Genomic DNA, 24,538 nt, shown 5'->3' with positions numbered 1-24,538 from the left:
AACTATACACATGGATGGAGTGTGCAGGAATCAGATTGACTACACCTGTGGAAAGAGATGACAGAGCTCAACTAGAGAACTGACCATTAATTGCTCAAATGCAAGTTCAAGTTGGAGCTAAAGAAAAACATCTTTGGCAATAGCCAAAGTACGACCTTGAGCATTTCCCAACACCTGAACTTAAAGGCCATGTCAAGAACAGGCGAAATGCTGAACCCCAGTGACAGAAGACCAGATGAGTTATGGGATGACAACAAGACATGATAAACAAGAAAGCCAATGGTCATTTAAAAGACAGGAAAACGAAAAAAAAAAAAAAACCTAGATGTTAAGAGACTTTGAATCTTGCTCCTGACTGTAAAGTAGCTAAGGAGAAATTATGAAGTAAAAGAACTGAACAGATTTCGAAAGGGGCCTGAGAAGACAAAGTCAAGTGGTGAAACATGCAAAGACCTAGAGCGAAAACACGGAACGTGAAGAACAGGTTTGGCACTTTCAAGCCAAAAGAAACAGGTAAGACACTCAACAATGCAGGAAGCACCAAAAGGAATGGGCATATGTTCAGGATCAAGAACTAATGGTACTGGAGGCAGAAGTCCAAGCTGCCCTGAAGGCATTGGGGAAAAACAAGTCAACTGAGACGTTTCAACACCGATCCAGTGCTGTCTGTGACCAGAAATCTGACTTGGCCAACTGACGGGGAGGGATTCCTATGTGTGCCCATTCCAAAGAAAGGTGCCCCAACCAACAGAATGCTGCAGCTTTTCAAACACTGTACCATTATCGTACATCAGTAAAGACAGCAAGCGCAGAGGCAGCGGTGCATCGACAGGACACTGCCAGACATTCCAGAAGGATTCAGAAGGGAACGTGGAACGAGCAATACCATTGCTAATGTTAGGCAGATCCTGACTGAAAGCAGAGGAGCAGAAAGTTGTTTACCTGTGTTTCACGGCCTGTGCACAGCATTCAACTTGAGTGAATCTTAACAAACTATAGGTAGTATTTATTTCAGAGAAAGGAAATTCCAGAACATTGTGGTCACGTGGAAGCTGTGCATAGACCAAGAAGCAGCCGCTGAAACATTAACGAGGTGCTGCTTGGTTTTAAATTTTAAAAGGTGTGTGTTGGCGTTACACTCTTCCACCATACTGGTTCAGTCTGAAGCTGAGCGAGTAATTTGAAAAATTGAACAACATGAAGAAGAATGGCGTGAGGATTGACAGGAGAATGACTAATTAACAACGTGTGTTAAGGAGATGACAAGACACAACCTTGCTGAAAGCAAAGTAGGCGAAGCACTTAACTTACATCAAGGACTGCAGCCTTCAGAATGGATTACAATTAAAGAATAGAAAGTAAAAAAGCCTCACAATCAGACCAATAATATCATCATTAATGGAAAAAAGATTAAAGTTGTTCTAGGATCTTACTTGACTCCACAATCAATGCCCATAGAAGCAGCAGTCAACAAATCACAGGACATTGCAAATCTACTGCAAAAGGGTCTCTTGAAAGCAGTGGTTCTCAACCTTCCTAATGCTGTGACTCTTTAATACAGTTCCTCATGCTGTGGTGACCGCCACCCCCCCCCCAACCATAAAATTATCTTCATTGCTACTTCATAACTCTTATGAATTGGGCAACCCCTGTGAAAGGGTCGTTTGATTCCCAAATGGGTCACAACCCACAGGTTGGGAACTACTGCCTTAAAGTGTAAATGGTGTTACTTTGAGGGCTATGGTGCAACTGATTCGAGCCATGGTATTTCCAATTGCCTCGTGTGCATTTGAAAGCTGAGCAGTGATTAAGGAAAACCCAAGACTCGATGCCCTTGAATTATGGTGTTGATATTAAATATGCTAAGGGCTGTCTTAGAGTGATCCTTAGAAGCGAGGATGGTGAGACTCTGGACGGTGAGGGCCTAGCCCCTGGAAAAGGACATCGTGCATGGCAGAGCCAACAAAAAGGAAGACTCGCTCATGCAGATGGGCGACACATGGCCAACAGTGGGTTTCAAGCACAGCAGTGCTGGGGGGCACGGACCGGACAGGTGTCCGTCCTGCCGGACACTACAAGCAGAGGCGACTTTTCTTGCACTAGAATATGTGGCCTAGGGGCTGCTGGGAACCCAGCAGGACTTCACAGCTCACTGCCACCCATCTCAGAAAGAGGGTTTGTCAAAAGGAGATATAAAAATAGACACCATGTACAAAAATAGAACTGAAACAAAGATTGCCAGGGGACTTAATTTATAAGATTCATGCTTTCATGAGCTTTGAAAAAGTTCAAAACGCTTACTGCCTTATGGGTTTGATTGGTGGTGGTGGTGGTGGCGGCGGCGGCTGAGAGACTTGTTTTAAGTAGCCACAGATCCTTCAAGGCTGAGGTTGACCCGCAGCCATTTAAAATGTCTTTATGGGAAGAGAGACTAATTGCCAGCCGTAAGTCAGCTGCCGAGTGAAATGTAGTTGGGGTCTTTGACCTCTCAGCTTTATAGAGCTCAGAGCTCTCAATGGAGCGCTTAGCCCTAACAGGCTTAGGCCTCAACTCCAAAACCTTCTGTGGAGAAGCAGGAGTGCTAGGCTCAGGGGACACTGTGCAAGTTCTAACCATCATCTCACTCCACCTGGTTTTCATCCAGCCTGCATTACTGTGTTGGCACTGAGAGCTGTGGACAACAGAGTACACAGGTTGGGGGCCCACCCTGCTGGTGTGTAATGCCCAGGGATGAAAACGAGGGATTCTTGGTTATTCAGTTAGGCCCTCTTAGGTCTCATCCCAGACACACCCTTACCCCCGTGTTGTGATAGCTTGGCTGCATCTGAAGACACTCGCCAGCCCCCTGTGGGAAAGGGACCATTGTACTGACTGGTTTATAAGCTAACTAAGGTTAGCCAGCCGCAGCTGCCCTGGTGCACTGCACCGCACCGCAGTGAGGTACCCACCACTTGTCCTTGCAGGGAAGAAGGTCCTTAGTTGAAGGGAAAAGCAGGAGCGAAAGGTGTGGCGCTGGGTCACCGTCCTCCAGTGTATCAGTAACGGCAGGTACAGAAAGGCCAAGACCCAGTCTGCTTAAAGCTGTCCAGTCGTGGCTCTCCCTTGGCCTGAGAGGCTCTGCTCTGGAGGGTGTGGGGCTGTGCTGGCCATTCTCACGTCTCCCCCTTCTCTCTCCAGTCTATGTGGTGGAAGACCAAAGAAGGGATGACATGGGCTCCTCCACCTGTCTCACTGCCTGCTGGACTGCTCTCTGTTGCTGCTGCCTCTGGGATATGCTCACCTGACAAGCCCAGCCCCTCCGGTCCTGCCAGTGCTGCCACGGCCTGACGAGTGTGCCTGTCCCGTCTCTTCCGATTGCTGTAACGACTAGCTCTGCCCAGGCACCTCTGCTTTCAAATCGACGAGATTCTAGATTGGGGGGGTTGCTGCTGTTTAATTCAGTGACTTGATCTTTTTACTGCTCAGAATCTGGTTCTTATTGGTCTTTAACGAATGTGCTAAATGACTCTTCTGTTTGTTTTAGCCAAAGGCTTCTGAAATATGTATGTTTATAATTTTAAAATTATACAAAGTACTGGCCCCATGTAACACACCACTGAATAATTTCTCTGCTAGCACCTGTATGTTTCAATAAATCTGTTCAAACCTCAATGGTCTACATTATTCTAGATAGTCTATGCCTTGGTCTATGCCGGACTCTCTCCTGCTCACTGAAATCCCAGGTTAAGCTAAGGCTTAGCAACTGTGGCTGCCTCAGATGTCTCTCCACATCTGAAGAGGAGCCCATTTTCCCTTCACTGAGTACACCATAGCAGCCTGGTGAGGTAGTGGTTCTGCATTGGGCTGCTAACTGCAAGGTCACCAGTTCAAAACCACCAGCTGTGCTGAGGGATAAAGATGGGGCTTTCTACTCCCGTTAAGAGTTAATAGTCTGATAAACCCACAGGGGCACTTCTACCTGTCCTCTAAGTCGCTGAGTCCGCATGGACTTGATGGCAGGGAGGGAGGGAGAGGATACCACAGCAGCGTGGGGTGTCAGGAAGGCAGGTTCCTCTCTCTGGTAGCAGTCAAGAGGATTGCACCTGCTTTTCCCCAGAGCCTCAGCAAGGGGCCTCAGTGCAGAGCCAGGCTGCTGTCCATCCCCACTCTGGCCACAGGGTGGCACTGAGCTGCAGGGAGTAAGGCCAGAGGGTACAGTGGCAACTGTCTTCCCCTTCCCACCTAACTCCCTGAGCAGTGTGGGGGTAGATGAACTATCTGCTCCTGATTTCTCTAAAAGGAGAGAAGGCCATGGTTTTGTAGCACTCACTGATTTCTAGGGAGGCGGGAAGAGACGTGCAGTAGCACCACCCACCACAGGATTTCCATCAGCCACACACAACAGGCGACAAACACCCAGAGCAGAGATGGACAGTCGCAAAATAATGAGGAAAAGATGCGTTTTAAAGATCACCCTTGTTTTTAATATAATTTCATTGTAAGTTCACATACTTGATAATGGTGTTTAACAGCTGGCTTGCAACAAAATGTCTGCCAGTGTGCTAACTGGCTCTCTTGAGCCAGGGTAGGTAATAAATAAGTCCGCTCCAGCATACCAGTGGCCCCAAGCCTAGGAGACCTCGGGATCATGGTGCCCTCTTCCTCAGGACAGAGACAGAAAGGTCGGCTGGTTATTACTGAATGTCTTTTGGGATCTTTGGGACGAAGCAGGGGAAGGAATCGTCAGAAAGAATGCCCTAGAGAAACTGCCATTCTGTTCAATTCACTTACTCCCTCATCTTCCTTCTTTCCCATCTGTATACTACAAGGACGGCCAGAACTTGAGAGAACTGCTCAGGAGACCAGAATGAGACCAGAGAAAGGGGCAAGGATTGGCAGGGGCTGAAGTACACAGGTGGCCCCTGCCTCTCGGGCCTCTGTCCTCGCCTCAGCTCAAGCAAAACAGACATGGTAGTGTGAGGCAGAAGCCTTTATTGGTCTGACCAGCATGGTACCAATGGTAGGCTCGGCCAGAGCTCCCCTGGCTCCTGCCTTCCCCAGAGGGAAGTCAGCCCTGACCCCTGGGAGAGGGGCGTGTCTGGACAGGAGCGGCAGGCAGAGGCAGGTAACAACTGTGGGTTGAGATCTGTAAGGGACTTGGGTAGTGGAGACAATGTGGGGTGGTGAGGCTGCCCAGTACAGTTTCGATGGGGCGAGCAAAGGCTTTCCTTGCCCCATGCCCATCCTTGCCAAGAAGGTTGGGGAGGTGGGTGAGGGGGAGTCTCCTTGGACTTCCTACTGGGCCCTTCTTGCCATCAGCATCTCCCGGATGTTGTCCTCAGCTTCCTTGACACTCCGCTCAAGGTAAGATTTTTTCTGCTGCAATGTAGGAAAGAAATATGGTCAGGGCAAGGGCAAAGGGGCAGGTTGGCAAAGGCAGCTTTGGAGCCCAGGGGCTATGACATCTTCCGGACTTCCAATGTAGCCAGGTACACACCTGCCAGAATCCCTCTCCCGCTCCCCACTGCCATCCCGCTCTCAGTGCAGGAAGCACAACTGCTCGGTGGAAGACAGGAACTCTCCCCCCAGAAGGAAGCGGGTGCTAAAAACAGGCTTCTCGGTCCATGAGCTTACAGCAGACAGACAAAGGCCAGGAAATTCCAGGGTCTAGTTCCTGCCCCATAACTGACTGTCTCCTTTCAAGGTTTTCCGTGGTCTGGGCCAGCCGCCCGGGCCCCATTGCTGCAGCACCGCCAGCGCACACTGGGAGCCGCTGTGTCCCACGCCTCCCTCTCCGTGCACATGAGTCAGGTCGCCATCTGCGTTTCTAATGAAACCGTGGCCAGCCAGGAATCCCGGACAGTGACACACTCTGTGAACCAGACCTTTGAGACGTTTACCTCCTACCCCGTTTGGATCTGAATAATAAAAAACCCAACTTAGACACGACTTTCAGAAGCCACATCTGGACCTGGGCTGCATGAGATTAGTCAAAGGAAAGACTGTCTGTCCATTCCTTGCCCTGTGGTCACTCCCCCCACCCACCCCAAGTGTGTGGCTTCATGGTGGCTGGCCCCTGCCCGAGGACACAGCTGTGGCTGCATTCCCATTTCGCCCACTTGCGATGAAGGCTCTCTTGTTGAGTGTCCAGGTCTGGTGGCGCTGCCGGGTGAATGCTGGATGCCTAACTGCAAAATCAATCTGCAGTTGAAACCCTATAAAGACGTACAACCTGGGAAACCTTATGTCAGGCCACTCCAGTCCGAGTCAACTAGTGGCAGTGGGATGAGAGGACAATCCAAACCATCGCCGCCCAGGGTGCAGGAGACTGAGCCACCACTGGAGCCCACAAAGCAGAGCCTGGCACAGGCAGTGTGACTGTGGCCCTCGGCCCTTCTCTCTCCCCCAGTGCCTTTCACCGAAGCAGCTGTAGGCTCCACTGGACCACTACTGTGCCCACCTGGCCTGGGGAGGTGGAGAGGTTGGGGAAGATGGCAGGTGAGCTACACATCACTGTAGCTTGCTTAGGAGCCCCAGTGTCTGAGACGGAGGGAGGAAATGGATGCCCCTTATTCCCCAAGGCCTTCACCAATGAACCTCTCTGGGCACCCCTAACGCCCGTCTCTAACTTCTCCCACACCCTGCCCAGATAGTTATTAAATCATATATTTGGAGGCTTTTTCCAACAGGTGGCTACACAACTCCTTATCCAGCCCAATGAGGCTCTGGTTCCTGTGTATCTTCTCATGTCCAATTTCCCGATGACTACCAAGGGCCTTGTCCCTTCACTCATCTCCCATCTGCCCTACTCGCACCGCTTCCTTACCACACTCCAGAGCGCCATAAACAAGGCAATGGCCACAAGTGTGTGGTTGCTAAGGAATTCTGTTTAATTACACTGCTAAGCCGATACTGGCCTATCATTGTGATATCAAAGTGGAAACTTAAAACTTCCCTTGATAAACAACCCTTAGACTTTACGAGTGGAGACTTAAAAGAGGAGAACATGAATAGCCCCTGACGCACCACTCAAGAATGTGCATGCACTGGGCAGGGAGTGAGCAAGGTTCCCCTCTGCAGAGCCAGCCCTGCTGGGGGCCCTGGCCGCCCAGGCAATCTCTGCAGGCGCGCTGCCCCAGTGGGCAACACCAGCCCCCGGAGCCTCGGCAAGAGCTTCCTGCTCAGACTCGGGTCAACGATTCCAGCTTGGAGTCCGCTTTAGAATTCCAGCAGAGGGATATTCCAGGTAGGGTGGGGACCTGTTTTCTGACCAGATGTACTTCAATGGTTCCTCGCTCGTCTCTAAACCCACCGAAGCTCAGAAGACCCTCGTGATGAAATCTGGACCACACCGCCACTGCTGTGGGGCCCGCTGTCCATTCTGACGCAGACAACCCAAAAGGGCGGGCAGAGCTGCTCCCTAGGCATGTGGGGGCTGTCCAATCTTCTTGAGTGGATTCAAACCGCCAACCTTTCCGTTAGCAGCTTCAAGGAGCCCCAAGGAGCCTACCCTGCCAAGTGGTGGAGGCCTGAGTAAATGTCCCTGAAAGCTTCTATGGTGGAAATCACATTTGGCTCCAAGGGGACGGAGAAAACGAAAGAACCAGTGGTTTGCCCACATTTCTTCTTCCTGAGTCTTCACAGCTTCTTTCTAAAACTTCTAATCAAGTCAGAAACTCCGCAGAACTCCCAGGTTCTGTGAAAGACGACTCTGGTCGGTGCTCAAAGCAACTCAGACTACTCTCACCTCAACAAATCTTGGTGGCGCTGGCTCACAATGAACCCCGAATCTGACCTTCATACAACAGCCTTCTACCTGGTCACCTTTCTCCTGCCCTGTCTCTCCACACACTGGCTGAGTTAAACCTGCCGAGCCTCCAGGGGTCCAGTATGCAAATGAACACCTTTACCACCAGGGAGTCCTGGTGCAGCAGCCGGTCGGCGGGGTCACACCGATCAGATGTGCTGCCCGGGAGACAATGGAGGGTGTCTACTACCACAGAGACTTGACAAGCTAGGAGTGCCCCTCTGTCTATCCTGGAGGGCCACTGAGTCAGAATCGTCGCTATTACAGTGAGTCTGTATTGTTTTGATTTACTATCACGGTTCATTCAAGTCAACCTCCTGGTGAAAATATATATATTCTCCCCAGATGTATCAGAACCTCCACTTTACAAGATTCCTCAGGTAATTAATTAATTATTCTTCTGCACCAATTGCCGGGCATAGCTGTGGCACTGGAAGCTGCGTAAGGGCTCAGGAGAACGGAAGGAGCACTGAGTGACGGCGCTGGCTGAAAGCACCACAGACCACCAGAAGAACGGACACGGCCGTCCTGGGGGAAGCACAACCGGATGCACCGCAGGAGCCAGGATGGCGAGCAAGACTGCAACTTCATCTCGGACACGCTGTCCGTGTTACAGGAGCAACCAGTCTCTGGAGAAGGCCATGCCGCCAGGCTCCATGGAGGATCCTCGGAGAAAAGGAAGCGGCTCACTGCTGGACTGACACGAAGGCTGCAACAGCTGCAACAACGGGCTCCGGCACAGTGCAACGGTGAGGGGCCGCGGACAGGCGGCGTTTCCTTCATCACACACGGCTCTGCTAGGAGTCTGAGTTCTATGCATGACATCTAAGCACAACCACAACCACGTGTCTGGGTGGAAAGCAAATTCTCAGATCCTCAGCAGGACAAGAATCATCTGGGGATCTATTTAAAATGTAGATTCTGAGTTATTCTTTCTGGCGTGGAAATGCAAATTTTCAGGAGGGGAGTCCAATTGGAATGAAACCAATTTAAACCCTGTTTTCAGCTGCCAAAACCCAAGACCTTGCTCTGACTAACTCGGACTCCCCGACTGGTTCAGGCCCCGCCTCGCAGGCCCAGCAGCCCTTGAGGCCCCCAGGCGGCTTCCTGCTGGCCAGCCCCTTGGCGCTTCTCTGGACTAGGACCCTCTTCCCAGACACTGCATCACCTGCTCCCTCATTTCCTTCCAGCCCTTTTCAAACGTCACTCTATCGGGAAGGTCTCCTTGATCACACTCAGCTCCGTGCTCTTTAGCGCCTTCCCCAAGCTTTCTGCACAGCACCTACCACCACCTAAAACAGCATGAGGGGCCTTCAAAACGCTCCTGGAAAAATCCCATTATCTTTTCATTCCATTTTTCCAGGAACTTTTTGAAGACCCCTCATTGTCTTCATGTCTTTCCTAACTAGGAGTGGTTCCCAGGGTGGGGCTGCTTGGTGTCCTCATGCAGACCCAGTGTCTACTGGAGAGGAATGGGCTCCGCAGGTCACAGGTACTCAATACTTGCTGCGTAATGAGCACTCACTACGGGAAAGATGTCTTACTGGTATACTTCTACAAGCACCGCTCCTTCTTCATTCTCCCGTCCCAGCTTTAATGGATGAGAACACACGACGGGGAGCAACGGCAGGCACTGGCCATGCTCCCTGGGGTGGCTTTCCCTTTGGGGCACAGCCCTCTAACCTCTCTGCCCTGGCCAGCATGCCATGGTTTAAAACTATAACCTCAAGGCTGGCTCCGCAAACAGCAAGTCCTTATGTTTTCTTAGGTCAACTGATAAAACCATCCAGCCATGGCCTGGGCTCTGACATCCTAGAGAAATGCCCTGCCTGCTGTCAGCCTCAGGGCTCCTGTGAGCTTCAAGGGGATAAGAAGACTTGGCTAAATCTGAGGGCACTTTAAAAACGCCCGCACACCCGTCTGCCAGTAGTCCGGGAAAGGCATTTGCTAGCCTCAAGTGTAGCATCTTTCCATCGAGTGGTGCAATTTCCCTGTGAACCCTTCCCCTAGGAAATTCTTTGGTGGCATCCAACCACAAGGCTCTGGCTGCAGCAACATTCTTGTGGGGCCTTGTCCCGACCTGTAATTCTGAGATTTCCTGTGGGGCTTGCATGGCCAGGGAATGACATTGCTGGACTTATTGCTCATCGGCCCAATTCCTTTTTCTGGGAGCCAGACTGAGAGGCTAGTGTTCACCCTCATCCTCTCATGGAAGAAAGAGGCTCAAGTCCCGAGAACTTTTCTGACATGATACAAGGTCTTAAATAAGCTCCTGAGTAATTCCTCTTGTGATACCATTGTTATAGACATTTCTCTTAGGAAGTTTGTCTCTCTGCCTCACCCAAAAACTTTCCGTGTCATGATTGCTTAAGACAAAAAGGGTACACAAGCAAATGTGGTGAAGAAAGCGATGGGTACCCAGCTATCAAAAGATAAAGTGTCTGCAGTCTTAAAGACTTGAAGTTAAACAAGCAGCCATCTAGCAGAGAAGCAACAAGCCCACATAGAAGAAGCACACCAGGCTATGAGATCATGAGGTAATGACACGATCAGGTAATAGGCATAAGAAGACCCAAAGCAAACATATTGTTGAGAACAAGAGGGGTTGGAGCCGAGACCCAAAACTCACAGAAGGGTCACAAGGGAGGGATGAGTCAATGAGGGCGAAGTCTAGCACCAATGAAACACACAATATTCCTCTGGTTCCTTGAGGCTTCCTCACCCCCCACTATCATGACCCCAGTATTGCCTTTCACTGTAGGCTAGGCTGGAGAATATACAGGTACAGATAAGGGCTCAGAACACATGGAATCCAGGTCAGATACACCCCTCAGGAACAGAAATGAGAGTAGCAATACCAAGAGGGGAAGGTGGGGAGAGGGGTGAGGAAGAAACCTCGGTGGAAGGGAGACAGCGGTTGGTATAAGATATGAAAACAATAATAATTTATAATTGATCAAGGGGTCATGAGGGTGGGAAGGAGGGAGGCTAAAAAGAGGAGCTGATACAAAGGGCTCAAATAGAAAGAAAATGTTTTGAAAAGGATGATGGCAACATACGATATATATAAATATGCTTCATACAATTGATGTATGGACTGTTTTAAGAGCTATAAGAGCCCCCAATAAAATGATCTTTAAAAACAAACAAACAAAACCTTTCCGTGTGTGTGTGTGTGTGTGTGTATGTGTGTGTGTGTAAGAGAGAGCTCTCCAACTCCACAGCCCTCTGGGATTTAGGTGATCTCTACCTACTGTCTCTCCTGAGCACACTGGCTTCACTAAGTCCAGAGAAAGCACAGCCCATCGGTCAACCTGGGAAAAACAAATGAGAAAGAAAGCACCGGGCTAACCAGGAGGAAGCAACTGCACCAACATACACGGCCCTGGCCAGCTTCCTGCACACCTCCAAACCACCATTACCGTCCGTGGGCAGCAGGGATAACAAGTCTCAAGCCATGTGGGTAGGGAAAGTTTGCTCAGAGAAAGTGAGGATTAAGGGGAGAAGGAATCCAATCACTATCTCTTTTTTCCCCTAATCACTACCTTAAATACCTGAAGCAGTGACCATTAAGTGTGGTCCCTGGACCAAAAGCAGCAGCAGCAGCAGCAGCACCAGGACACTTGTTAGAAATGCAAACCCTTGGGCATTCCCTCCTTCCCCCGCCCACTTACAGGGTTCTACCTCATCCTATTGGGTCACCATGAGTCAGAACTGACTTGATAACTGAGTTTGGGATGGTCTCTATGGCAACGATCCAACACTGTCATAGGGCAAAATCTATCAAGGACAATGAGTAAACAAATGGGTTTGACCCTTTATTTGCAAAATTAGCAGCACCCTAGATTTGGTGTAAGTGCCTTCACTCAAAAAACCAAACTCCCTGCCATAGAGTGAATGCCGACACACAGCTACCCTTTACCTACGGCCCACCTCGGTCCTTCAAACTGAGTCCAGCAGTGGGGTCACACGCCTTCACCTTTCTTTCAGTGACAGTTGCCTAACATTCTAATCAGCCTACTACCAAACCACTTCTCTCTCCTTCCAGGAGTCTACCTTTGTCATGCATGGCCCCGTGCTTGGCTGCCCGCTTCCCCTCCTTGTTGCTGTCATCTACCAATACGCCCTGGTGGGCCACCCCTCATTCACCCATGGCTCATTGCCATTCTATCCACCACTGCTGCACAGCCATGGTCCCCGCAACAAGCATGTAGCTGATGCATCCAAACCAGACCTCCTGTCCCCTACCACTTTTACTTTAGCCTGCCTTAGCCACCTCCCCCATGACCGCTCCCTAGATCTTGTCACCACTGCCTCTGAAATCTCAACTTCAAGTACCTCATTCTCTCAACCGCCCCCCAACCTGACACCCCTCCAGGCACCCGGCCTGACACTTTCACCCCATGTCCCTCAAAGGCAAGTTTTTCATTATCCCCCATTGATTCTCCCATAGCCTTCCTCCTCCAACCCAGGTAAGCTGCCATCACCCGGTAGTTACTGATCCCTCTTGCAAGCACCCTTCCCCCTGGCGGCTCGGCCTCTGCTGTGCATGCCTAGTCAAACGCCAGCCCCAGTTCATCACACGCATCTCACAATTCCGAACAGCTGAATGGCCTCACTTTAAATTGCAAGCAGTGAATCTCAAATGGACACCCACCATTGCCTGGAAATTCTACTGAACTTCCTTACTATGTCCACTGTCTACTCGCCAAAGTAACTGTTCCACACGCTATCTTGTCTTCGCAAACCTCCAACCCTCCTTCGCCCCTCTGTCAACACACGGCTGCATCTCGAGGTTCACTGAGAAAACCCAGGCACTCTGCTGAGAATCCACTCTTCCTCGTGCCACCCACGTTTATATGCCTTTCTGAAACACATCCTTCTAAAAAACATTTCCCTTACAGGTTCTGCCCCATTCCTCTTCTCCCTTTCTGAGCCAACCGCTGCAGTGGCTGCTTCTGCATCCTCCCCTCCCCTTGCATCCCAGACCTCAGCAATCATGCTCCATCCACTCTGGGAACTGGCCCTGGCCCGGGTCACCAACGAGCTCTGTGAGGCCAGAACCAGCGGTTACTTCCCTCTTCGCGTCTTACTCAACCTCTCAGTAGTGCTTCGCATATTCCTGGAAAACATACTTCTCTCAGCCTTCCTGAGGCCACACTCCTATTTTCCTCCTGCTGCACCAGCCAACCTAAATGCTTCTTGGACGGCTCCTCCTCTGCGCACTTCTAGATCAGGGTGGGCAATGTCCGTCTGTGAATGGCTCCTTCTCGTTCAAATCTGAGGTGAAATTTCACCTTTTCAGAGAGGAACTCCTGATGACTCAACCCAAGGCGGTCCCCCAAGCATTCACTAAGAACATGCCCTTCACTGCAGCGCAGTCCTTCTTTATTGCTGTGCTGTCAAGAGCCCTGCACTGGACACACGCTCCATCATAAGGGTCTTGTCGCACTTGAACTATGCTCTGTCTCCGCACCAAGAACTGGTGCACGTTTCATGTGACCAGAATTTATTGAGCATTCAATATATGCTATGCCCTCTTTGGGGATCAGAGCAATGATTGAGCCCTACACTTTCTGCTGCAGAGCACAGACTGCGATAAGGGTTTTGAGGGGAAAGTGTAGTATTTAATGGAGGAAACATCTGACATAATCCAGGGAATCACAGAAACATTTTTAATTGGGTCTTCAGGATGAGCAGGAACTAAGTGGAGAGCTCAGAGAGGGAGAAGGGCCAATTCCAGGCAACGGAGCAGCATCTGTCAAGGCCCAATGGAGCGTGTCTGAAGAAAGGCACGCTGGTCAGTGAGGCTCGGAGCTAGAGAAAGGGGCAATATAAGCAACTGTTGTGCTCGAGTCAGATGGTGCAGAGTTTTAAGCAACACTCAACGATTTGGGTTAGTGTTATAATGAAATGAAAAACAAAAAGGAAGAACAAAACAGTATATCTTAAACTGAAAGAACTAAAGAAAAACATTCAAGTCTCAAGTTGCAAGACTGAAAGATTCTATGGTTAAAATACTGACTGGTGTAGGAAGCATCAAAAGAAGATGGAAAGAACACACAGAATCGCTGCACCAAAAAGACCTAGTCGACACTGCACCTTTTCAAGAGGTAGCATATGAGCTACCGCGGTACTGAAGGACAAAGCCCACGCTGCACTGAAAGTATCAAGGCTCCAAAATCCCACAAACACTAACGGAAACTGGACCAGTTGGTATGGCTCTGGGCATGCTGTGCTTAACGTTGCCTGTGAGAAGAAAACTAGACTGGGTCTGAAGTTCAGAGATGTGTGGGTTAGAGATCAATTCCTGCACACAGGTTATACTCCAGGCTCTGAGAATGGATGACATTCCTAGACAGAAAGAAAAAACGAACAAGAGGAGACACCAGCCAGGTCTTGGCCTTGAAAACATTCAACGTTCTAGGTTGGTAGAAAGAGGGAGAGTCAGTGGCAAACAATGTTTTGAGGGAAACCATGTGTCATGGAAGCCAGTAGGCTTGTTCGCTCAAGAAAGAGAATCGGCTCACCCTAGTCTCTGTACATATGCCAGCAGGCACAGTGAAAGGCTCAGGAATGGCTTGGGGGTGCAGGCAGTAGTACACCAAGTGGCCGACAGGGTAGCTTCCTCTTCAAAACTAGTCGATGGTTCTTTGAGATTTGGTTCTCAAGCTCCATGATGACAAATTACCTGAAGTCCTCATCGTTAGAGATGAGCCTGAAAAGCGCGCATCCCACAGCGCCAGGACAAATGCCTTCACTTCCTCCTCCATGGAGACATTGCACTTTGTGCAGGGCTAACACAAGGGTTGGAGACGTCTCATAATAAGGACCCAATGAGAATGCCCTTCAGAGACCACACAATAACTAGGGCACATATCCGTCAAAGAATCATCTGTCGCTTTCACGAATCAAGCAAGAGCATTCAAGAAAAGGATGCACAGAGAGTAATAGCAATCCCACGACCCAGAAATAAAACTGTAGGGGCCCTATTTCCTTTATAAAGCAAGTAAACAAAACTAAGAAATTACGACCTACAAATAACAGATTTTCTAAGTTCCATCATATGTGAAAAACAAAAATACATAGTACATAATAAGGAAACCTCATGAAAACAAATTTTGCAAAATCAAAAGGTTTCCAAATGTACATTATTGGTCTTCCTGCTTCTCCGGGATGAAAGCCAAGTATTCATCATTAAGAGGCACTATTAAAACTCTCTAAGTCTTCCAAACAGCAAATAAAAGAATGCAAAAATTCTTACAATGTTAGTTCATCTTTAGTTTCTCCCAGTTTTATAGTAGCAAGGTGTTTGCTGTGGAGGTTAGCCTGTAGGCATGGTAAAGGGGTAGGTGATTAAGGGTGTGCCTGGTGAGAGAGGAAGTGAGGGCAACACCTTACATTCTTGGAAGTGGAGGTGTAACTGACTCAAACGTGGGGGCAAGACTAGCACACAGATATGGCACGCAGGTGTGTGTGGCAAGTCTGAAGTCAGTCCCACACTGCTCCGTGCTCCAAGGCAAGATGCCTCCACAAAAGACCAGCAACCCAATTTTAAAATGGGCAAAGGAACTGAACAGACATTTCTCCGAGGCAGACACTTCGTGGCCAATAAACACATGAAAAGATGCTCGAAGTCACTCATCATTAGAAAACTGTCTATCAAACCACAACAAGATACCACTTTACACCCACTAACCCAAACACCCAGCCTGCTGCCATAAAGTCGATTCCGACTCGGACCCTACACAGGGCTCCTGAGACTCGTGAGGGAGCAGCCAGCCTCGTCTTTCTCCTGCGGAGCAGCTGGCGGGCCCCAACTGCTGTGCTTCTAGTTCGCAACCAACACCTAACCCACAGCGCCACTAGGGTTCCTTTCATGATCCAGCCATTTCACTCCTACGTATTAATCCTAGAGAACCAAAAACAAGCGTTCAAATAAAACCTTGTAGGTGAACACGGATGGCAACATAAATGTCGAAAATGGAAACCTGGATAAACAAAGTGTGGTAAATCCATATAGTGAAATATTATCTGGCCATACAATGGAGTGAAGTAATAATGCGTTCTACAATATGAATGAACCCTGAAGAGAGCATACCCAATGAAACTCACATGTTGTATGACTCCATTAACATGAAACAGGGTGGACAGCAGGGACTGCTTATGGATTGATACCGCGCAGGCTGTCAGCTCCACCTGACTCGCAGCCACCCAGCGTTGCAGGGCACAACAGGGCACGACGGCCCCACAGGGCTTCGCCCGGGCTGGACCCGAGCAGATCGCCAGGCCTCTTCTGCAGAGCGAGGACGGGCAGGCAGAAATACCAGCTTTCCGTCATAACTGAGTCTAACCAGCTCGCACCACAACTGCTTGCGTGACAGACAGAGGGCTGGTTTCTTACCCCCTGAGACAGTGGTTCTCCACCTTCCTCATGCTGAGACCTTTTAATACAGTTCCTCATGTTGTGACCCCAACCATAAAATTATTTTCGTTGCTACTTCATAGCTGTAATTTTGCTACTGTTATGAATCGTCATGTAAATATCTGATAGGCAGGATGTATTTTCATTGTTACAAAATGAACATAATTAAAGCATAGTGATTAATCACAAAACAATATGTAATCATATATTGTGAAATATTTATTTCTAATTACAAATAAATGAAATTTTGTTTTGAAGTATGGTGCTTCACACAGGGTACTCTAATGTGGGCGTATCTGTATGTGGGTGGACCCGCCTGGAGCTGGATCGAGGAGCGGTGTCTCGGTTCCTAAGACCATCGGAAATATTTGTTTTCCGATGGTCTTAGATGACCCCTGTGACAGGGTCTTTGACTTTCAAAGGGGTCTTGGCCCACAGGCTGAGAACCGTTGCCCTAAGGGATGGTGAAAGGAGCCCTGGGGGTGTAGTGGTTATGTGCTGGGCTGCTAACTACAAGGTAAACAGTTCAAAACCACCAGCCACTCCAAGGTCTATTCTTATAAAGAGTTGCAGTCTCAGAAACCCACAGTGCAGTTCTACTCTGTCCGATCAGCTCCTGGAAGTTGGCACTGAATCAATGCCAGTGAGAGTTTTTTGGGGGGAAGGAATGATGGGTGATGGTTGCAAACATTGTTAATGAATTGGAAACGCATTAAAATGAGAAATTTTACCTCAGTTTAAAAAAAATCTCATTCTCGAAATGTTATACCACCAAGAGGACAAGAAAGGATGTTAAAGTCCTGTGTTTCAAAGCAGGCATGGGGCAGCATATGAGCAAGAGTCATGGTACTAAAGGAAGAAGTTCAAGCTGCACTGAAAGCATTATCCAAAGACATGGCTCAAGGAACTGGTGGAATACCAACTGAACCGTTTCAACAAGCTGATGAAGCACTGGAAGCACTTACTCGTCTATGCCAGGAAACTGGCAGACAACCACTTGGCCAACCGACGGGAAAAGATCCACGTGTGTACCCATTTCAAAGGAGAGTGACCCAACAGAATGCTCAAATTATAGAGTATCATTAAAACCACATGCAAGCAAAACGTTGCTGAAAACCATCCAACAAGAGTTTCAGGAGTCCATTGACAGGAAGCTAGCTGCCAGAGGTTCAGGCTGGATTCAGAAGAGGACATGGAACAAGGGATATCATTGCTGATGTCAGACGGATCTTGGTTGAAAGGAGAATACCAGAGCCATGTTTGCTTGTGCTTTATTGACGACACAAAGACATTCGACTGTGTGGATCATAACAAACGATGGATATCCTTGAGAAGAAAGGGAATTCCAGAACAGTTTATTGTGTCTATGTGGAACTTGTACACGGGTCCAAAGGCAGTTGTGGGACCAGAATAAGGGCGTACTGCATGATTTGAAACCAAGAAAGGTGTTCTGCAGAGCTGTATCACCTCACCACACGTACTCAATCTGCACGCTGTGCAATAATCAGAAATGCTGGACGACATGCTGACGAAGGTGGCGTCAGGATTGGAGGAAGGCTTATTATCCACCCTCAATATGCAGATGCCCCAGCCTTGCTTACTGAAAGTGTGGGGGACTTGCAGCTCGCAGCATGGCTGAAGCAGCGCAGGAACTGCAGTCTTCAGAACGGATTAAAGCTCTACATAAAGAAGACCAAAATCCTCGCCAATAGACCGATTAAAAATCAAGAAAAAAAGAACTCACCGCCATGGAATCTATGCTGACTCATAGTGAGTCTATAGGACAGAGTAGAAATGTCCCTGTAAGGACCAATAGGCAGCATCACGATAATTGGAGGAAAGATTGAAGTTGTCAAGGATTTTGTCTTGCTTGGCTTCATCATCAATGTTATGGAAGCAGCAGTCCAGAGATCAAACACCACACTGCCTTGGGTAAATCTGCTGCACAAGACCTCTTTAAAGTGTTGAAAAGCAAGGATGCTACTTCAAGGACTAAAGTGCTTGGTCAGGGTATTTTCAATCACGTCCTACGCAAGTGAACCTTGGACACTGAATAAGGACCACGAAGGAAGAGTCCACGCATCTGAATTGCGGTGCTGGAGAAAAATATCAAAAGTACCCTGGACTGCCAAAAGAACAGACAAATCTGTCTTTGAAGAAGTACAGCCAGCGTGCTCCTGAGAGGCAAGGATGGGGAGACTTTCTCTCAAGTATTTTGGACATGTTGTCAGGAGAGACCAGTCCCAGGAGAAGGACGTCATGCTTGGTAGAGTAGTGGGTCAGGGAAAAGGAGGCAGGCCCTCGACAATAGGGATCGACAATAGGCTGCAACAAAGGACTCAAACACAAGAACTATTGTGAGGATGGCACAGGACCCAGCAGTGTTTTGCTCCTTTGTACACAGGGGTCACTATGTATTGAAACGGACTTGATGGCACCTAACCACCCAACAGTTAACCACAAAAATAAAAAAGCAGGCATGGCAAGGCAAGTTTTAATGAGCGATTTCAGCAAATCACTCTACTCCACCCAAAGACAGAGTAACGCACACAAAATAACCCCGATAAAATAAACTGACGTATTAATTTCTGAAAATTAACTTTAATGTTATCAGCAGAAGCCCCTAACATTGGGATTCAGGAGTTAATTAAATACTCTGGGACAAGCCAATGAACAAACAAGGGTGAGGAAACTTCTATGTGATCATACTACTACTTTCCAATCATGTAACATATTTATACAACTAAAAAAACAGAGATATGGCAACCGGAAACCCATAAAAGGACCTAGAGACAGTGAAAACAAACCTGCGCTCAAAGCCAGCGCAGCCCAGATGCGTGGCTCACCCAACTTGCCCAGGGCAGCAGAGGGCAGGCTGAGGAACCGCAGATGCGTTCCAAGGCCTGGAGCTTTCTTTTAGTTAAGAGAAAGGAAAAATCAGAGTTACACCTGTCGGCATCATGTTTATACTGCTGACTGACACATCTAGGCCAGACAATCAACCCAGGTCTTGCTTACAGCTCTGAGTGTCCTAGGGACAAGCGAGAGGTCGGGGCTACATCATCGCGCGATGCTTCTCCATCTGGGAGATGCGGACCGTACCAGGCTCACACCAGGATAGAGCAGCTCACACATCACAGCTGACACTTGTCCTCAGGCCCACACCCACCACGTTATCACGGAACCGGTGCAGATGGAAGAGAGCTTAAAGTGCTATTAGCTCTGATCTAAGCAGCTGACGTAACACCAATTAAATTTATGACACTGGAGTAATAAGAGAGCCCTTGGCACATTTCTCTTTGTAAACATGATTTAAGGGGTGGCACTTTTTTTGCCCTTTCTTCAATTTCCATATGCTAGGCCATCTTAGAAACCACTTAAAATCCCTGTACTCAAAAGTTGACTTTGGGGTGAGGGAGGGAGGGAGGTGTGGCTACCGTTTGATATGACCAACACCACATGTATTAGAAGATACAGGTACTAGGAGTAACCACCATGGCAAAGGGCTCCCTTTAATCCAGAGCCAAGGTGAATGACAGTGTTGAAGTCCAGAATCTGAAATACTAGTCTCCACTCTGATTGCGCTCTCATCTCCCTGGCTCTGTAAATAAAGGGCATGTGATGACCTCCGTATCAAAAACACAGGCCATGGCTTCATGAAATGACATCACCACAGAAGCCATGGACACAGAATAAGAGCAACAAATACCACTACCCTGCTGACATTTGTCCCCTAAACCAAAGCCCACTGCCACAGAGTCTATTCTAACTCAGAGAGACTCTACATAGGGTTTTGAAGACTATAAACCTTTATGAGAGCAAACAGCCGTCTCTTGCCCTCTCTGAATGACCAAGAGGCGCAAACCACTGGCCTTGCAGGTAACATCCCAATGCCTAACCCACAGAGCTATTCATCCATCATCCATCCATAACGGTGCTACCATTATGGCTATAGTTATGCTACACGTGGAAGGCAATCACCGGCTACTTCAGCCACTCTTACCCAGTGTATATCGAAGCTGTCGACAGTGGGCACGTCAAATAAAACACAGAAAATTATATGTTCTTATGGAACATCGCAACAGTTCAAATGAATGAGTTAGATGTATTTATTGGTATGATTAGAGCTTTAAAACCCTGTTGCTAAATGAAAAAAAAAGCAGGTTGCTGAAAGATATGAACAACATGATGCTATTTGTTGAATGTAAGGCATTTTGAAAACATAAAATGTTAATTCCTGATAGTAGTTGCTTCTACGGAAAGAAGAGAAATGAGATTGGAGAAGTGGTTGGGGAGATTACAAGAAACTTCAATTTCATTACTAGTGTTTTATTTTTGTAAACAAAACAAAAAGTAAATATGCCAATGTTTGTGAATTCTGAGTAGTACAGGCACAATGTCAGTAAGTTTTCTTAATTTTGTATATTTTTAATTTTTTTCTTATTAAAAAATCCTCTTATTTTATAAGCACTCTTATTTATAAGCAGTGTGCTCAATAAATAGCTGCTGAGCATCCACCAACTAGGCCTAACAAAAGCCCGAGTTTACTGAGTACTGAGTTCGTACTGTGTGCCAGGTACGACTTGGAGTGATTTCTCGGCCTTATGGTATAGGGTAGGTGCCTTTGGTAAGAAAGGTGAGCTACATAGGCCTGGCCTCCTCAATCTACCCACAGAAGAGGGGTGGCTTTTCTGAATGATGTGTCTGGAAATACAAAGGCTCAACTCCTTCTACTCTTGCCAGGATCCGCCTGCTTGAGGGTGTCCTGCACTTCTGGTAAAAAGATCTGCTGTTGTTGCTGGGTGCCCTCAAGCCAGTCCCGGCTCATAGTGACCCTATGTAGAGAGAATAAAATCCTGCTGGCTCCCTCACCATCCTCGCAAGTATGTTCTGTTTGAGCCATTGCTGCAGCCAGTAAGTCGATCCATCTGATCAAGGGCCTTCCTCTTTTTCGCGGCCTTTCTACTCTACCAAGCATGATGTCCTTCTCCAGGGGCTGGGCTCTCCTAATAGCATGTCCAGAGTACCCGAGCCAAAGTCTCACCATCCTCAAGTCTAAGGAGCTCTGGTTCTAGTTTTTCCAAGACAAATTGTTTTCTCTTCTAGCAGCCCTGGTACTTTCAATATTCTTCATCAGCACCATAATTTAAACACATAGACTCTTCTTTGGTCTTCCTTATTCACTGTCCAACTTTCAAATGCATATGAGGTGACTGAAAATAACATAGATGGTTTGGGTCAGGCACCTTAGTCCTTAAAGCAGTGGTTTTCAACCTTCCTAATGCCATGACCCTTTAATACAGTTCCTCATGTTGTGGGGATCCCAACTATAAAATTATTTTCACTGCTACTTCATAACTGCAATTTTGCTACTATTATGAATCGAGCGACCCCTGTGAAAAGGTCATTTGACCCCCAAAGGGGTCTCAACCCACAGGTTGTGAACCGCTGCCTTAAAGTAACATCCTTCTATTCGGCACTTTATAAAGAGGTTTTGTGCAACATGTTTCCCCAAAGCAATAACATATCATTTGACTTTTTTTAAATAACCATTTTATTAGGGGCTCATACAACTCATCACAATCTGTACATATGTCATCTGTGTCCAGCACCTTAGTACATATGTTGACTTCATATACCATTTGATTTACTGATTGCTGTTTCCATGAGTACTGATTGTGGATTCAAGCAAGGTGAAATCCTTAACTTCAATCCTTTCTGTTTATCCATTATGTTATCTACTGGTCTAGTTGTGAGGGTTTTTTTTACAGTGAGCTGCAATCCATACTGAAGACTGCAGTCAGCATATACTTCAAGTTCTTCTTGCTTTCAGCAAGCAAGGTTGTGTCATCTGCATATCGAAGGCTGTTAATAAGCCTTCCTTCAACCCTGATACTGAGTTGTTTTTCTTTTTTTAGTTATTTTTCATATAGTCCAGCTTCTTGAACTATCTGCATACAGATTGAATAAGTACGGTATAAAAGGATACGAGCTTAACGTTTATCCTTCCTGATGTTAAACCATGGAGTACACCCTTGCTCAGTTTGAACAACTCCTCTTGGTCCATGTACTGGTTCCATATGAACACAATGAAGAGTCTGGAATTCCCACTCTGAGTACTACCCATAGTTTGTTACGATCTACATAGTTGAATGCCTTTCCATAGTCAATAAAACACAGTACATATTTTTTTGGTATCCTCTGCCTTCAAGAAGATCTATCTAACATCAGCAACAATAACTGTTATTCCACATCCTCTTCTGAAACCAACTTGAACTTCTGGCAGTTCTGTCAATGAATGACTGCAAACATTGTTGAATGATCTTCAACATTTTACCTGGATGTGATAGTAATGAAGAATTTCTGTGTTCGGTTGGGTCACTTTTATTTGGACTGGGTACAAGCATGAATCTCTTCCAGTTGGTTGGCCAGGTAGCTGTCTTCCAACTTTCTTGGCGTGGATAACTGCTTCCAACTTGTGACACATTTCCCTTGGTGATTCCATCATTCCTGGATTCTTTTCACTACTCCCTTCAGTGCATCCTATCTCTTGAAATGGTTGAATGTTGGACAATTCTTTTTGGTACTGTGACCCTGCCAATCTTCTTTTGGTGCTTCCTGGCTCACTCCATATTCTATCCATAGAATCTTTCAATGTTGCAAATTGAGGCTTGAATTATTAAGTTTTTTCAGTTTGATAGATGCTGAGTATTTTCTCTTTTTGGTTTTCTAGTTCCACACTTTGCACGATTCATTGTAATACTTTATTTTGTCTTCTTTAGCTGCCCTTTGAAATTTCCTGTTTACTTTATCATTTTTTCCACTCACTTTTAGGTCAAGAACAAGTTTTAGAGTCTTTGTTGAAATTTACTTCGATCTTTTCTTGTCTTTTTAATATCCTTTTGCTTTCTGCATGTATGATGTTCTTCATGTCATTACATAGCCGATCAGGTCTTCTTTCATTAGTGTTCACTGAGTCAAATCTATTTTTGAGCTGTTCATGAAATTCAAGTGTGATAAACTCAAGGTCATATTTTGGCTCTCGTGGTCTTGTTTCCATTTTCTTCAACTTTAACCTGAACTTACACCTGAGCAGTTGAGATATGTTGCATAGTTGGCCCCAGGCCTTACTTGGGGCTGTGGGTATTTTTTCGTCGTCTCTTCCTGCAGATGCAGTCAATTTGATTCCTGTATAAGTGCACAGTAGACATTTATGTTGTTGAAAACAAGGTATACATCCTGAAGAAGTCATTGGTCTTGCAAATTCTATGTTGTGATCTCCAGTTGTTGTTTTTTCCTACCACCAAAGCCTTATTTTTCAACTATCCTTCCTCCTTGTTTCCAACGTTCACATTCCGATCATCAATGATTAGCAATGCATCTTGATGGTATGTTTGATCAGTTTCAGACTGAAGAAATTGGCAAAATTTGTCCACTTATTCCTCACTAGTTTTATTTGTTGGTGAGTAAACTTGAATAATAGATGTATTTACTGGATTTCCTTGTATGAGTATAGATAATATTTATCATTGATAGCATTGTACTTCAAGAGATATAACAATAGGTAACTTCCTCTAATTCGTATGCATAATTTGGATCAATACTATACATCGAATGTTGTTACATACTAAGCCACATGTTCCAATCTAGTCTTCATCAGTAATAAGATCAAATTTTTAAATTCACCTACCTGGCTTCTGCTTTCCATTTTTCAAGAAACTGCGCATGAGAAAAAGGGGTCACTTACAACACTGCTGTTGTTGACACTAAATGCAGACAAGTGTTGTTAGTTGTTACTCAGTTGATTTTGGACTCATGGCAACTCCACATGTACAGAGTAGCATCCCTCTCTAGGGCTTTTCAAGGCTGTGGACCTTTAGGAAGAAAATCGCCAGGCTTATCTGGGTGGACTTCAACTGCCAATATTTGAGAAAGTAGCCAAGTGCTTAAGTGTTTGCATCACCCAGGAACTCCATTTAGGCTTAGAGATGTTAAAAAATTTACCAAAGTTAGATGAGTGGTGAGCCAGAGTTCAAATCAATATTGACCTGATTCCAGAGTTCACATTCTTAATAATTACCCCAAGGAATTAAGTCACACATATCTGAGCAAAAATGAAAAAAGCACTACCAACTACTTACTAAGAATCTTTGAGATAAACTTGAAAAACATTCCAGAGATTAAACGGTTATTTTTATTTTTAAAATTCGTACAGGGATTTTGTTTCTTCCACTTTTTAAAATAAATCATCTTATTGGGGGCTCTTACAGCTCTTATCACAATCCATATATATATCCATTTGTCAAGCACATTTGTACATATGTTGC

At 46.8% G+C, this 24,538-nt stretch overlaps 1 protein-coding gene and 1 long non-coding RNA gene across 4 annotated transcripts in view; one reads left to right on the top strand and one right to left on the bottom strand.

Annotated features, from left to right (window-relative positions):
• LOC123521036 overlaps positions 1-3,651 on the top strand; it is a 125,646-nt gene extending 121,995 nt beyond the window's left edge. For all 3 annotated transcript variants that reach the window (XR_006679526.1, XR_006679525.1, XR_006679527.1), the window contains exon 3: positions 3,178-3,651. This is a non-coding gene — a long non-coding RNA (uncharacterized LOC123521036). The remainder of the gene's footprint in view (positions 1-3,177) is intronic.
• Positions 3,652-4,954: 1,303 nt separating this feature from the next.
• The window catches only part of PFDN1 (prefoldin subunit 1), a 67,642-nt gene continuing 48,058 nt past the window's right edge, over positions 4,955-24,538 (bottom strand). The window contains exon 4 of the mRNA XM_004696660.2: positions 4,955-5,358. Within this exon, the coding sequence (XP_004696717.2) occupies positions 5,275-5,358 (84 nt within the window). The 3' untranslated portion in view covers positions 4,955-5,274. The remainder of the gene's footprint in view (positions 5,359-24,538) is intronic.

This window comes from Echinops telfairi, unplaced genomic scaffold (genome assembly GCF_000313985.2).
Source record: "Echinops telfairi isolate 266 unplaced genomic scaffold, ASM31398v2 ScPeMD7_7469;HRSCAF=8507_0, whole genome shotgun sequence".
Taxonomy (NCBI): Eukaryota; Metazoa; Chordata; class Mammalia; order Afrosoricida; family Tenrecidae; genus Echinops; species Echinops telfairi.
The sequence above is the reverse complement of the archived record's forward strand: the minus strand, read 5'-3'. Positions and strand labels throughout refer to the sequence as shown.